Here is a 16,764-nt window from a genome sequence, read left to right as displayed (position 1 = left end):
GTTATTTAGGGTTAGGTCATTTTATTCATTTATGCTGATTCAACATAATTCCTAAGTCACTGATGAACAGTATGTTTTTTCATCAGACTAAGTTTGGGGGCACTAACAAGCCCCTTTCCACCACTTTGGATACTTCTGCACAAACCAAATATTAAAATAAAGCAAAATGGCCTTCACCCCATTTTATCATTATTGTTGTTGTCACTATTTAATATCCAATTTTAGTACTCAATGAAATAACAAAATGCAGCTCTCTGTGTTTTTATCGATAGTCATTTCCTATACGTAGGTTTCCTACAATTTTTCTACAGATTCCTGTCAGCATTTTTGTAATAGTTAATTGTATTGACTGTCTTGACTATGCAACAAAAAGATAAAATATGAATTTAAAAAAACATTCTTATAGTTTGGTATAATGATTAAGACAGCAGGAGAACCCAGGAGAGTACATGTTCTACTCCTGCCTTAGGCACAAAGCCAACTGAGTGACTTTGAGGCAGTCACTTTCAGCCCTAGGAAGAAGACAGTGGACAATGGAAGCCAACTAGTCCCCAAAAAATCTTGTTAAGAAAAAGGACTATCCAGGCAGTCAATACTGATTCGAAGGCACAAAAAATAATTTTAAAAGGAGGCGGATTATATATATTTAAAATATATCTACTCTCAAAGTATTGTTTTGATTACAGATCAGATTTTGCTCATATATCTAAGAGTTTATCAGATGTTGTTCATATGCTAGCCTTGGTTTTTCTAGCATGAGTTTTTCAGGAAAATATTATTTGTATAAATGTGTGAATATAAATTTAAATGTGTGTGTGTATGTGTGAGTGTGTAATGTGTTCATATATGTGTACATTCCTTATATTTTAGGGAAGACCAAATCACACTTGTAAAAATGGGAAAAAATGCTAATAAACTATTATTTATTACTTCAATTGATATAGCCATTCACTCAGCAATTTGTTCCTCTATAATGACAAATTACAGCAAAATGAAAAGAGTCAGGCACAAATCTACATGTAATGGAAAAGGCACATTGCTTTGATTCTTAAATGAGTCCAGACCCTTGTTGATAAACTAGAACAGGGGTCGCCAACCTTTTGGACCTCAGGGGCCACCAAACTCATAATTTTAAATCCCGCGGACCACTAATATGAATCCAGAATGCCGCTTGCTGAAGTGCCTGGACTCACACTGACAGGATGGGGTCCTTCAGGCACTTAGCTTGGCTGCCTGTTTCTGCATCCTTAAATACTCAGAGTGTCATTTGGAACTATTTCCCACAGAAAACAAAACACTGAGATCTCTCATCTCTCTCTTTCCTTCTACTTCTTTCTCCCTTTCTCTTCCTCTCTCCCCTTCTTTCTCCCTCTTCCTCTCCCTCACTCCCTTTCTTCCTCTTTCTTTCTTTCCTTCCCTCCCCCTCTCCCTCTTTCTTTATCTCATTTATCTCCCTCCCCTTCTCTTCATCCCCCTTTCTCCCTTTCTTTCTCCTTCTCTCTCTTTCCCCCCTCTCCCTCTTTCTCTCTTTCTGCCTCTTTCTCTCTCTCTTTCTACCTTTCTCTCTCTTTCTGCTGTCCAGAGGCTGACAAGTCACGTGCTGAAGACTAGATGGTTGGTGGGGAGGTAGGGCAACAGGGGTAATACGGGTGGCAGATGGATCATATGCATGGGAAATTGCAGCATCAGAGCCCTTCTGGGGTGTATGCTGGCCTGAGAGGGGGTGAGGGTAGGAGGAAAGGAACCTCGGACCCTCCTGCTTCCATGTATCAGGGTCAAGCGGCTGCCAGAGATTCTCTCAGGTGAAGATGTTGCAAGGGGGAGGCACAAGCCCATCCCCTCAGGAGCTTCTCTTCCTCCTCACAAATGGGAGGCTCAATCCCCTCCCTTCCGGAGCTTCTCTTCCTCCTCGCCAGAAACCCTCACACTCAAAGTGCTCACCGCCCCTCTGGCACCTGACAAGCCTCCTCCTATCCGTTGGGCGTATGAGCGCATCTGGCGAAGAGGAAGAGGGGGTTGAGTCTCCCCCCCGCAACATCTTCATTTGAGGGCACCGCTGACAGCCGCTTCCTGTGGCTCAGGAGGTCTGCGCTCTTCTCACTGCTGCTCGGCCTCCTTGATGGGCAGGAGGCAGAAGCCACAACACGGGTTTGCTAGGGAACTGCAGGATTGCCCCACCTCCCCACCAGCCACCTGATCTTCAGCATGCTGCGGCTCACCAAAATTTTCTCACAGACCACCAGTGAGCTGCGGCCCACCGGTTGGTGACCACTGAACTAGAACACTGAAACAAACACTTTGGAACAGCAATATCTTCTGCTATCCTTGTTGCTTTATGTAACAAATAAAAACCAGAATATATATTCTACTGATTCCTTTTTTCCCTCTTTTTTTCAAAACAATCTGATTCAGCCCATAAGCTAGTTTAAATGATTTAAGCTTCTGGAGACATTGTAGAAGCTAGGAATATTGAAGATTCATTATCATCTTCTAATGTCTACTTTGTCCAACCTATAGGCCTTCAATTTGGCCTTCTTGGCATCTTAAAGTCTGCTGGAAAAAAAGACCGTAGGGGAAAAAAAAGAAATCCAGCGCTGGATTTTCCATCAAGGTTGGTGCACTCCCCTTAGTTGGGGAAATCTGACTCATTCATAGTCCTGAAATGCTTGATCTAATTTGACTGCTTCCGATCTTCATCTGTAAATATGATTGTTCAGAGAAGTTATGATTATTTTGGTTGTTCAATCTTTTTTTATTAAATACTAAATAAAGTATAGTAAACAAAAAGGAAAAAGAAAGCAAGAAAAAGGAATACAAATGGATAAAACAATATTTACCTATTTCATGGAGCTTATTTAATTTAATCTTTATTATTTTTATAAATAACTCAAGGTGGAGGAGAATACATCTAATCCTCCTTCCTCCTTCTGTTTTCTCCAAAACAACAACTCTGGTGGGAGGTGGGTTGGACTGAGAGTAATTGATTGGTCCAAGGTCACCCAGCTGGCTTTCATGGTTATAGGTTATACCCTCTTCAAGTCTGACCTGGATGACTGGGAATCTCCAAAGACATTATAGGTTATAATTTTTCAAAATATAATCAGATTTTTACAAATGAACAGAGCTGGAAGGGACCTTGTAGATCTCCAACCGCCCACCCAAGCATGAGATGTTACACCATTTCTGACAAATGGCAGTTTAATCTCTTCTTGAGAGCTTCCAGTGATGAATCAATCAAATGTGATTGAAAATGTTGTATCATTTAAAAGATTAAAAATTGTTATTAAGCTCTAAACAAAGCATGAACACAGAACTGTCAGACTATTTTGCTAAGAACCTACACTATCTGTCTTAAAACAAAATTCAATGCAGCAAAAACAAATCATGAATAACAGATACTGATTTAACAGTGAATATCATATAGTACCAGAAAAATATAATCACTGAAAAAATATGAAAAATTTAAATATTTCCCAAAATATCTTATTTCCAGAAAATTACAGATTTTTTTTTCAGTAGTAATGTGGTGTAAGGTGACAAAAGAGTGGAAATTATACAACATTTCATCAAATGTTGTCACTATGATGGCATTAGATATACCTAACTTTCACTGTTTTGTAATTAGACTTAAATGGCAATTGAGTTTCTTTATTGAACCCCACTGCTCTACTTCTTGAGCTTGAAGTACTGTTGTATTTTTCAAGCATAGTAATAAAATGGTGTTGTATTTATTATTTTTTAAATTATTTTTTTCAACAATTTTATTTTATTCAAAAAATTAAAACCCAACAGTAAAAAATTGAATAGAGACAAAGCAAAACTAAACAAAAACATTCTTTAGTTTTGTTTAGCCTCCGTTCAATTTTTTACTGTTGGATTTTAATTTTTTGAATAAAATAAAATTGTTCCTTTACAGAATCCCCCTTTCAGTTAAATTTTCACCCATTATCTCTAAATAGGTCCTGTTTCTTTATATCTTGCTCCGGACCTTTGTAACTTCTTTTCCTTTCCTTCTTCCCTCTCTACCTCTCTCTCCCGTTTTTACCCCTTTGTCTCTCTTCCTCTACTTCCCTCTTCTGTATTCCCCTTTTCTGTTGTTTTCCAGTATTATACTTATTTTTTGAATTATTTTTCTTTTCTTTGGTTGTTTTTTTAAGTCTTAAATTCTCCATCCTCTTCCCCCCCTTTTCTTTTTCTTCCCCACATAGAGTTACTTGTTCATTAAAGATGGCTTCTTCTTTGTCCCAGTCTTCTTGTTTTGCAGTCTTTTCTTGTTGTTTCTCATAGTTCCAAATCTCCATTTCTAAGAATTGAAAAGCGAAGCCAAAGGAACCCTTCTGTTTTTGTGCATCTTCTTTGTACTTTTTAAGCTCCATTTTCAATTCATCGAAAAGTGAAGCCATTGTAAAAAAATTTAAACAACCACTCGATTGATTTTAGTCATTCAAATATAATAGCCAAAAATCCAAAAGTCACCAAGTAATCCAAATACACACAAACTGTTTCTTTTTGCTCTTTTTTTTCCACTTTCTCTTCTTGGGGTTACTATTTAGTTGCAAAGTTTCAGTTAAAATGTATCTTTTAGAAGTCTTATTGAAATTTTACTTTAGATTAGTCCAGGCAGTCTCCTCCCTCTTCCAGATCCTGCCCTTATTTTTTTTTCTCTCCCTTCCTGCTTATAGAAGGAAAAGTTTTTAATGTCCAGAAATCTTTATTGTCCCTTTGGCATTTAGTTATATTTTCAGCTTAATTGCCTATTGATGCCAAAGCAGATTTCCAATTTCCTATTCTTAATTGTCAATATAAGGAAGGAGAGAGAAGAAAAAAAAAGCCAAACCTTTCCCTTTTCACTTTCTTTCGCTGCTTCCGACTCTTCTTTGGGAGCGATGTTATTTCTTGTAAAATTTAAATTCCAGGGTACCTTAGTTATTGCTTTTTCAACTTAGCCCGGTCAGCCAAAACTTTCACTTCTTATCTTCCTCCTGCACATTCTTTTCCAGTTGAGTACTTCTTTGAGGTGGCCATTTCTGACTACCACTCCTACCGCCTTCAAGAAAGGGAGTTTGACCAGCTGAGGAGGAGAGATGCGGCTCTCCTCAACCCTGCTGGCAGTCTCCCCCTTCTTCACCACCTCTACGGGGTGGCTTAGCCCCGAAACCAGCCGGCTCAGGGCGCTCCAGTGGCGAGCCCAGGCAGAAACCGCGCACGATCGCGGATTCCTGTCTGTCGCCGAAGCCCTTCAAACCAGAAGTCTGAATAAAATAAAATTGTTTAAAAATGTTTTTAAAATAAATGTAACATATCATACAGTGTGTCTTCCAATAAACGTGTCTTCTCTTTACTTTTATTTCATTTGAAAATTTGTCATTAAACAAATCCTAAAATTCAAAACACTTCACATTTTTAAAGGAAGAAAATAGTGTTATTCATATGATGCAAACATTAAAATACTTAAGAGACCCAACATTAATTATCTTAACAAGAAAAAAAAATGTCAAGAGGCTACAAAGACGATTTCAGAAGAGGAAAAATTGAATATTTTTAATTATAACAAATTATTTTAAAGTTTTTAAAGAGTGGCCTGATTAATACATCTATCAAACGATGTCTTTTTTTTTTTTCAAATAAGAAAGCTATTTAGTAGCATCTCATAAAGAAAATGACACAGGCTCATCAAGAAATCAGAAATTCTTAGAGAATATAATTCAGGATTGTACTGTGGAGTCTTTGGTGTTCTCTGAGCTTGGTTATTTATATATGTTTCATTTATCATAAGAAATGACAACAAATATAAAGAAATACCACTGGCTGAAAAACTCTGCCCCTGTGATTCTGGACAGTTGAAGCCTCTGGACATGTCTTTCTTCACTGCTGTTTTTATAGAGACATTGGCACAAAATTTATAATTAATAGGTATCCTAGTCATTCTGACACTGTTTATTTTCAGTGGCTACTTAAAGACGGATGAATCATAGTCACAGCACAGGTAGTTAAGATTCTGTGCGGCAGCACGAAGGTTTTCTCAGAACCTGATGAATAAATCTATTATAATTATTTTACACAATTAATGCACTTAATATCTAATGATTAGCCAGAAATATATGAAGTCTATGAGTCATGTTTAGCTCCCACTCCTCTAATCAAGCTGAAAATAAGATACTTTAAATTGCAATAGGCCAAATTGGCTGTAAATAAATAAACTAAAGTGGTTGAAAAATAACATGAAATACAGACTGAATTTTAAACAATTAATTTCCAAGAATGATTCAGTGTGGGTACCAGATTTAATTTGCATGCATATCTTTGACAAAGAAAAAAATCTGGATGAATTTTGACCATCACTTAATTGTGTACTATAAATGTTCTAAAAACTATTTAGAGATCACGGTATAAAAACAATCTACACAGTATAGACAGCAACAAGACAAACACAGCTTCAAAGCTAACATTTTCAAGGCAATGTACCCTTTTTGTGCATGCAACGATGTAGGTACATGTAGCCAAATTCCACAATGGAAAATAGTGACAGCAAACAGCAACATGCACATCTACAGTTTTGGACCAGTGCAATACAGAATTTAAGAATTCTGTTATTTAAAACTCTAATTATCAAATATTTTACACCTATTGCAGACTGATTGCTAGCATTTAAAACTGGAAACATCTTCCAGAAAAAAAATTCAATACAAACTATGATGGCTTATTTTGTCATTACAAAACCTTCTATCAATAGCAGATAGTGATTTTGTGAGATATAATGCGTACTAAACACGCACAAAAAAATAAAAATAACTAGCAATTTTATATACATACCCAAAACATCTGGTAAGGGAGGGCATTAATGAATGGAAAAACCCAAGAGAATCAGGATCTTGTCCAAAACATACAGAATGAGATAAACTTACAAGAGCAACTAGAAATGTGGTGTTCATGGGAGCAAATAAGAAACATGGTTGGATGTGAAACTGACAAAGAAATGAATCAAAAGCCACATATTTGGTTGAGAAGCATTACAGATACTATGGACATACAGAATTGCATTATATAGCTACTGAAATTTAAACAGTATTTTGAATGAAGCATATTTTTTTTCAAAAGAATTACTTTTATACAACTTTTTAAAACCAATCCTTGGTAGTATCTAATATATTTCCATTCAGTACATTAAAAATGCATAATGTCAATCTGTTCAAAATCAATGTATCTAAAAAATGGAAAATTAAGAAAGCAACATGCATTCCGTATTAACAAAGATGTATCTCATGAAAATGGTATATAAAATAAAACTGAGGAGTTTTTTGCCCCGAAAGATTTTCAGAACATAATTCTTGATTTTCTGAGAATACTGGCTGATTTTGGAATATTTCTTATTCACAAATACATTGTATTTTTGGTACACAATGCATCATGCAACAATTTTGATGAAGTTAATGTTCAGGCCCAGTCAGTTCCTAAATGGAATCCAATGTTATCTATGTGGAAAATAGGCGATTTTTAATTCCGCAATGAAAGAAAACAATTTTTCTGGAACTTGTTATGCATCATATACTGTAATATTATAAACAAATATTATGTCTTAGATTAATTACAATGAGCATATTGTAATTAATGGGAAACATAGAAAAAAATGTTGATTCTCCAGCCTAAAAAAACATTGGCAGTAAGACAACAAAATTAATACCACAGCTGAAAACACAATAACTGATCTGACAATAAATAGAAGCTATGCCCACACAGCCTAGCTGATTTCCGTGCCTCACCCGCTCTACTGACTTGGGCTGTCATGCATAGGTAATCATGTTTTTGTAGCTGCGCGCAAATGAAGGGGGCATGCACGTGCACGCTCAGATTTTCAGTTCTGCACTAGGTGAACCCATTGTTACAGTATGTGCAGCCCATCTCTGAGCTGGCTCATATTTAAGTGATTCTCCACTATGATTACAAGACCCCTTCTCACAGTAATTACTGTACTATTAAGCCAAGTACTATCTGTGCTATATCTGTGCATTTGGTTTTTCTTGCTTAAAAGCAGAATTTTATTTTTGTCACCATTGAATTTCATCTTGTTAGATAGTGCCTGATGTTCAAATCTGGCAAGATCCTTCTGTATCTTAAGCTTATCTTCTGGAATGTTGCCTATTCCTGCTTGGTGTCACCTGCAAATTTAATGGTTTCCCTTCTATTCACTTGTCTAAATCATTGACGAAGATATTGAAGAGTACTAGATCTAAGACGGAGTGTGGGGTATCTCACTGCATTCTTCCCTCCATGAAGATGCCATTCCATAAAGTTCTACAAGTTGAATGTGGTTGGTCAGCAAATTATGAATCCATCTAGTAGTGGTAATGCTGTCTATCAACCATTTTTCTATCTGATAGTTTGTTGTGGTCTACTTAATCAGGTAGCTGGTTATGGTCAACTTTATGCCTTACTGAAGGTAGTTGGTTGTGGTACTTGGTTGTGGTCTACTGAATGCCTTACTAAAATCCAAGTAAATTATATCCACAGCATTTGTCTGATCCATTAATTCTGTCACTTTGTCAAAGAATGCAATAAGATTTGCCAGGCATGATTTGATACTCCTTTTTCATTTTCTTTACACACTCAAAATAGTGAGAAATCATACCAGCATTTATTTTTAAGTTTTCCACTTTCTGCACATCTATAGATAAATGCAAGTCAGCAAGTTTGTTTAACAATTTTCAATCTGTGGAACAGTCATGTAGTTTATTATGGATATCCAAAATTGGAATATAATTATTGACTAGGAGAAAACGAAAAATATTATTTGTTAATACTGGTTTGTGATTGTAATAAAAAATGATTGATTGAAATATTATTTGTTTTCCTGGATGAACAATATAGCTTTCCTGGATGAACAATATAGCTTTTAGGTCAAGCTTGTTTGATATATTATTGATATAGGTCAAGCTTGTTTGATATATTATTTAAGAAATATCTACAATGCATAATCACAGATATACAAACTCTCCCTGCAAAAGTCGTTCTTTGATTACAGGTAGGTCTTAATTAATGTTAATAAATCCTACAAATTGGTTGCATTATTTGAATTTTCACTATTCAAAGTGATATCTTATAGAAAATGTGGTAACTGGTTCCAGCTTGATAGAAATAGGCAATGAATATTTAAACATATTTTTATTTTTATATTACTGAAATGTTATAGTAAAACAGAAAACTTATAGTTTAAATTTATAATTAATAAAGCCACAAAGTAGTTCTAGAAAGTAAAAATGTACTGCAGATTCAGGAATTCTAATATCTAGTCCTATTTTAGTAGGAACATCCATATTCGATTACATCAAGTTACTGCCCTAATGCAATATCATAATGAGCCTCTTCTTTATATTATTTTAAAAAATTTAAAAAGAAGTTGAAAACTAATATAAGCCAATACACTGTAAAAAAGAGAAAAGGGAATGACAAGAGAGAGTTAAAGTATAAGAAAGGAAAAAAGGAAAACAAAAAAGAAAGAAAAAAGATAACAAAGTAAAATTATATGTTTGCTCCTTAGTCTGTAGTTACAAGGTAATTTTTCTTTTTCTTCTACTATTTTCTTCGGACAGAATCTTCTTTTTCTGTATTTTGCAGACATGAAGATTAGCAGCATCTAAAACTCCAAACCCAACTGTACATGCACTAGCTTCAATTGTGCATGTGCTAGCCTCACTTTAACTGAATTTTGGGTTGCACTAAACATAACCTTTATCCAGTGGTGGGCTGCTGCCAGTTTGGACTGACCACCAGCTGGGCCCTTCCGACCACCAGCTGGGCCCTCCCACCCGTCCCAGTGCTATCCCTTCCTATGTATCTGTCTTGCTCACCCCACCCATGCAGCCCAGCTGCTTTCCGCACCTCGCCCACTCTACTCACCACAACTGCTATGTGCAGAAAATCCCTGTCTTTTTGCAGCTATGCGCAAAAGGAGGCACACACACACAAGCTCACATTTTCAGTTCTGCACTATACTGTTACAGTAGGTGCAGCCCACCTCTGCCTTTATCAGTCTACAATTTGCATTAACTTAAATCATATTACTACCATTATAAACATTATTAAAATACATACTAATTGTGATTTATCTGTAATCTCAAGAATGTCAAGAGTGATATGAAATCTTTGCTATGTTAGACATGTATTCCAGTACTGTTTAATTATTTATAGAGTATAGGGAACAAATAAATTTAACAAATAATTAATAAATAAATAAATATAAATGTGAAAATAGGCACTTCTTTCAATGAAATTCTAGAAAATATATGTGCTGCTTTTATATTAACAGGATTATGTATGCATAACAGTTTATACACTAGAGTTTATTTTGTAATTTCATCGTTTTCCCATGTTCTTTTCAATGAGTAATTTACATAGTTTTGAAATATATTTAACAGATTTTTAATTGAAAGATTTGAAAAACATGTTACTTTGAAACATGGACATAATTTCATCTCAACAAGCCAAGAAGGTAGTATTATACTGATACTAAAAGTAACTTCAAAAGATAGAAAAGTTAATTTACTGTTTGTATGTAATTTTTTTAATCCAGACCTAGAACTGCTGAAGAATTAATATGCTGGGATTATTACAATGAATATTTTTTTAAAAAATGATTAGGTTATGGCTAGTGATATCGCTATCATTTCATATGCTTACCTAAGCTTGACCTTGTATTGGATCTTTCTATTATCGCATGCTTGCTGGGATTGTTTAATACTGAACGCTTGGCAAGCGAAATGTCTGCTGTGACCCGTGTGATTGAAATACTAAATAAACACACCAAAAGACAATGTTGTGATGATTATTTAAAATTCAAGAGATAAAATTTATGAAAGCAAATGAATCAGATTGCAGCAATTGAATTCAATGTTACACACATATTTAAATTAACTGTTGTAGCTGCTACTGAAAGACAATTGCTTTTGTCTCTAGAGACATTTTTTAAACATCCATTCAGCATATAATTTGACATTTCCTCAATCAATCAATCAGAACAGCAATCTTACTTCTTCCAATCTTAGTTTTGATTTCTGTCCCATTATTATCACCTTTTTTAATCTCTCCATACTTCCAGTTTGAATCCACTGATAACTGAATAAATCTTTCACTATTTTTTAAATTTATTATTTGCCTTATTAACTCCTATCTTTAAAAATTACTTTAGAAATGTTCAAAAAGAAAAATGCTATGGAACACACAGAAACAGCATTTACCATAAAGTTTAATCTGCTGGATTCTGCATTAGATCTCTTTATGATCACACAGTGCTACCACTAGAGTAGGTAGGCAGCAAAGTGACAAAGATGGGAAGATTTGTGGAGGTTAAATGCCTTTTGTAATTTAGACCTATCAGGAGCTCATTTCTATGGGAGAAGATCCTGAACTATTTATAGTATGAATTCTGCCACCAATATGCATTCAACATCTCATCAGAAATTTGATTAAATATCTCTTTGCCATATTATTGATTAATCTTCAACGAAGGAGATTAAGACACTCTTCAGCAGCAGGTTTCACTGAAAGTATATGGCCACTAAAATCATCATGACCAATAATGAGGTGCTTAATCTTCCGCTTATTTATCAAATTTCTTCTTTAAAATATTCCTATTGATAGAAATATCTCATAATACAGGTAATCTTCGACATGACCACAATTGAGGCCAAAATTTCTGTTGTTAAGGAGACATTAGTAAAGTGATGCATTTTCTGCATTTTATACCTTTTTGTCACAGTTGTTAAGTGAATCACTGCAGTTATTAAGTTAATGATACAGTTTTTAAGTGAATCTGGATTCCCCATTGACTGTCTTGTCAAAACATTACAAAAAAATGATCACAGGGGACATTACAATCATCATAATTATGAGGCAGTTGCTAAGTATCTGAATTCTGATCATGTAACCATGGGAATTCTGCAATGGCTATAAGTGGGAAAAACTGTCAGAAGGCACTTTTTTCAGTGCCATTGTAACTTCAAATGGTAACTAAATGAGCTATTGTTAATTCATACACTATCGGTACTAAAATAGTACTAAATTATGTGATTTAAATCTGTGGCAACTAAATCTTATATCATTCAATGCCTAGCAAAATCTCCAACTCTTCATTATGAAGTTGAGGGTGGAAGGGGGATCTCTATACACTTTCTTCCTACCATACAAACTTTACAACATTTTGTTATGTTCCTCAGTGTTTTTTCATAAATGGAATTCTTTCACTCATTTTAAAATCATATCTATGTTTTATTACCATATTTCCTAGCAGATTTAATCTTTCTTAATTGAATATACGTATCCTTTCTCTTCTACACAGTGTCAAATTAGACATGCAGGTAGAATAATTAATGTGCACATTTTTGACACATAGTTACTCCTATATGACAATATACTTCGTTATCTATCTCTGGATCTAATAAATACTGCAAATAACTAACAGAATATCACAACCAGGCTTGAAATTAGGGAAATGCAGATAAAATTGGGCAAAACGTATTAATTTCACTCTGGTTTAGATTATATTCTTAATACTTACCGCCCTTCAAATCTATGTTTTAAAAAATCAAACAATGCTTTTTGCATCATATCTGTCACCTGGAATAAAAAAAATATATGCACATGTCATGACAAATCTGGATAAAAAAATGTAAGACTTTATACTTCTCTATTTTCAGTTTATTCTGATTCATAATGGGAAAAATTGTATTCTTTCATTTTTACTCACAATTTCAACAAGCATAGTTTTAAATAACACAAAAGACATTTATTATATTCCTACCTCATATCCCTTTAAAGAAGGCCCCACTAAAACGACGGGTCGCATAGAAGGCACTACATCATATGGAGGAATGTGCTCTGTCTGATAAAGATCAAAAAGATAATTCCAACATCTAATTTAGAAACAAAGTTTATTCTTCACAAATATTTACTTAATAGAATTGACTGATGTCATCAAAGTCAAAAATCACTTTGCCTGAGACTTTTATCTGAAAACACTGTGAAACTATTATATGAATATTATTGATATTTCCAAGAATGTAAATGTTTCTATCCAACCTTATTTGCAGAGTGAATTTAAATTGTATTTTGAATTGGAATAATTATTTAAGAGGGCCAAGGTAATGACTGTAAAAGGAACATATCAAAAAGTAAATGAAGATTTCATTGAATCTGCAAAAATACGGTTCCATTTATTATTCAAACCTAGGAAATACAATCAAGGATCCCAAACAATATCTTAATAATACTGTGAAGTATGGTCAAGAAACAAACAGAAAATAAAAAAAATAGTTTTCTTTCATCTATTAATATAAAATTGAAATTTATTAAATCCTAACAATACTATTTTGAAATGCCATTGCCTACATGTTGACAGCTAAAAGACTTAGTTCAATGATAATAGGAATCCAGACAAATATCTATAACTGCACTCTAAATATATAAAGAATCCTGTGCAGTACTTTTTTCTCTTCCTAGATGACCCTGGATAATATCAGAAAAGTTTTAAGACAATCCATTCTATTTTATAAATTACATGTTTACAGTTATATACCGCAGAAGTTATATAAGTAATTGATAATTAAATTTACACATTATTATCAATTATATGAAACTGGGAAAAAGGTCGTGTATTTGAAAGGAAATAAAAAAAATAAAAAAAATAACCACCCAGAATGCTCATTTTGAAATTTTGATGCTTTCTTGCAGAGTGCAATATATATCAATTGCAAAACTACCAACCTGAAAAACGCTTCAATATAGATATGCCAGGTTTATTTTTCAAGGGCCAATACAGTATAAATATATAAGTCAACATTACAGAATGATTTAAAATGATTCAATATATCCACAGCAAAACCACAAAAAGTAATAACGTAGAATACAATTATAAGGAATCAAGGACAAACATAATACGGCAACAGCACAAAATGCCACACAAGCAGCAGTCTAAAGCAACCTACCACATAAAACATATATCAATGTTAGAAAATTTTTTCATTCAATTCACCACATAACTGATAATGTGAGTAGAATGATATATAGTGCCCAAGGCATCAAAAGCATGTGAACTTAAGTTTTTAGAGTGCCAAATCTCTCTTAATGGTTAGAAGCAAAGCCTATTAATTCGTTGTGTTATAGAAATGAATTATTCTTGCTAGGTATAATCTTTTGCATGCATTATGTATCAACCTTGAAGTACTATGTCATGACCCTCTTTATATTTAGCAGATCAGTGCCCTGCTGTAATATGTCCATGTCTTATGGTAACTATCTATAAAAGCCTCACGCTAATCATAACCCTTGAAAATTAGGGTAAGTAGGTACAGAAATTACCTTATTTGATGGAATACTGGTACTTGTTAAACTCAATTGTATGCCAGTCTTCAGCTTTTCCCAGTTTTAATTAACTATGCTGTCAGTGGCAATATGTTAAGAGGCTAAAATGGACTACAACAGACATTCCTTTCTATATTACTCTTTCAAATTCATTCTACAAACTAATAAGGGTGATTTTTCCATCTGATGGGTATGCTTTGATTCATCAGTGAATTAATTAGAATGCTGTCCAAATTATGGTGAACAAATGTCAACATATCATAGCAATTACCATTGCACCTGGCAATTTTGTTGAGATTTTTGACAGCCCTCTTACAAAAAAAGAGAGAAGAAATTAACAATAATAAGTGAGTAGTGTTACCACCAATAGACTCCATTCCTCCAATCTTACTGCCTCTACTCAGAAGTCAGCAAATTTTAGAATTTTATAGCATGACTAAGTTTCAGTTAGTTGTGTACATGATTTCTGTGTAAAACCAATACAAGGAATAGAATTATATAAGAGATCTATATATGTAGATCTAAATGCAATAAAGAATATGTTTTATTCATTAAGGTCATACTTTGCCTCTCAGCAAGATTTACCACTGGACACTACTAATCTGATCAATTTTATTTTGCAAAGTAGTGCCAAAGTGTAGATGATATTGCCAAAGAAATTAATGCAACAATGGGTGTTTGTTGAATATTGTATTAAAAAAACAAATAAAGGGAATTTGTTCAGTCTGGACTGAATTTCTGATAAAATATATCTATCAACCTTCTCCAATTTAATACCCTCTCAATATGTTAGATTTCAGCCTCCAATCCTGCAGTTTGAGGCCACATTGGTTAAAAAATTATGAGAGCTGGCACTCACATTTAAAGTGCACTTGTCTAAAAGAGGGCAATGCACACAATAAGCAATGTAAGAATGTATTCGGTGAAAATAAAAATTAAAAATGATTTTATTTAAAAACCCAATTACAATTCAACTGCTTTATGGCAGTTATAATAAAAACTCTATAGGGCTTTTTGGAGTATGTTAAGAATCCCAGGACAGAGGAAAAGATCGTGATGATTTATGTATCTAATACCCTATCTATGGAGTACTTTTGATTAAGAAAGGTGCCACCAAATTCTGCTATGTATTAGGCAAGATACTACAATATGACTGCTGAGAAAAGGCAAGAACAATGGGAAATAATTTATATATGACAATAGGAAAAACTCACAGTAGACCGCCAAAACAAGTCTGCAGTTTTCCACTGGTCTTGCTCATTTGCAGATTTTGCACCTAGTGGATTAGAAGTTTAAATACTGACTAAATTAAAAATTGCAGGTTCTTTTTAAAGAACAAGATGAGTATCTATTTAGATTTAACAAAAATTAGTTATAAAGCTGAATCACAAGTAAAAAAATTCTGGAAAAATGACAAAGAGTAAGCATGCACTATTGTGGTGCATCATCTGGTCTTGAAGATTTACTTCCGTGGATGTTTTAAAATATTCCCTCAGCTGCTTATTATTCCATCAAAAAGGAAAAGTACCATAAGCATTTAGGACTCAGTCACTCACAGGGCCTAGTCTGCTGTGTTATGGGATCAGCCAGCTGTTTGATGAGTTTATTTATTTGTATTAAAATGATTGCATAATATAAACTGTATGTGATGATGCTAATGATGCCAGTGGCAGATTAAACAAAGCTTCTGTCAGCGCAAACTTACCGATTTCTGTTTCTGCTTAGCTACAGCAGCATGAAAAAGAAACAAAGAACAACAAAGGCATGCACGTTATTGTCCTGTCAAGAGACACAGACAGTCAACAGGACTCAAATGTAACACAGTGCAGTTCAGCAGGTGTACAGATGGCATCTTGGAAGTAGGTGTTACCTTCTTAAAGAAGGGCATTCTTTTCTCTTTGGAATGGGGTGATGTGACAGTGTTTGCACTGGGTTTGGGGGAGCGATGGTTTGCTGGAATATCAATTTCTTCTGCCTCTAAACCAGTGGCATCTATATCTATAGCTATATACAGATAAACAATATAAAATTATGAGACAGGAAGGAGACGTTCATATTAAAACAGTAGCGTTGCATGTCAGATCCATCAAACAGAAGGAGAAAAAGGGAATTCTAAAAAATATATTACATCACAATTAAGTATGTACATTCAGAGTAATATACAATATACACGGGCAGATAAACCAAGAATTTTATGTGTCAAAATACACCTCAAAAGTTATCTGCACGTATATATGATAATACTTTTTAAAATTACCTGAATATACTTCTAGATCAACCCTTCCTTGGATAAGCCAAACCTCAGAGTTTTATCCAAAATACCATGAAAAGCCTGCCACCCAAATATGCCAATTGTGAAAATTAAAATATTGTTTTGAGGGTTGACTTAATAACAGAAATGTTATACACGAA

The 16,764-nt window shown here is 34.1% G+C and overlaps 1 protein-coding gene across 4 annotated transcripts in view; it reads right to left on the bottom strand.

Annotated features, from left to right (window-relative positions):
• The window catches only part of CACNB2 (calcium voltage-gated channel auxiliary subunit beta 2), a 169,558-nt gene that overhangs the window by 7,333 nt on the left and 145,461 nt on the right, over positions 1-16,764 (bottom strand). For 2 of the 4 annotated variants that reach the window (XM_026716101.2, XM_087915537.1), the window contains exons 7-10: positions 16,223-16,356; positions 12,794-12,874; positions 12,551-12,609; positions 10,675-10,784 (exon numbers count right to left, since the gene is read on the bottom strand). In XM_026716101.2, coding sequence (XP_026571886.1) covers positions 10,675-10,784; positions 12,551-12,609; positions 12,794-12,874; positions 16,223-16,356 — 384 coding nt within the window. Of the gene's footprint in view, positions 1-10,674; positions 10,785-12,550; positions 12,610-12,793; positions 12,875-15,566; positions 15,629-16,057; positions 16,078-16,222; positions 16,357-16,764 lie in introns of all 4 variants that reach the window. The other 2 variants (XM_087915538.1, XM_087915536.1) reach the window with 2 other exon arrangements.

The sequence above is a fragment of the Pseudonaja textilis genome, chromosome Z (assembly GCF_049901715.1).
Source record: "Pseudonaja textilis isolate UNSWEBS1 chromosome Z, rPseTex1.2, whole genome shotgun sequence".
In the NCBI taxonomy this organism is placed as follows: domain Eukaryota; kingdom Metazoa; phylum Chordata; class Lepidosauria; order Squamata; family Elapidae; genus Pseudonaja; species Pseudonaja textilis.
The sequence above is the reverse complement of the archived record's forward strand: the minus strand, read 5'-3'. Positions and strand labels throughout refer to the sequence as shown.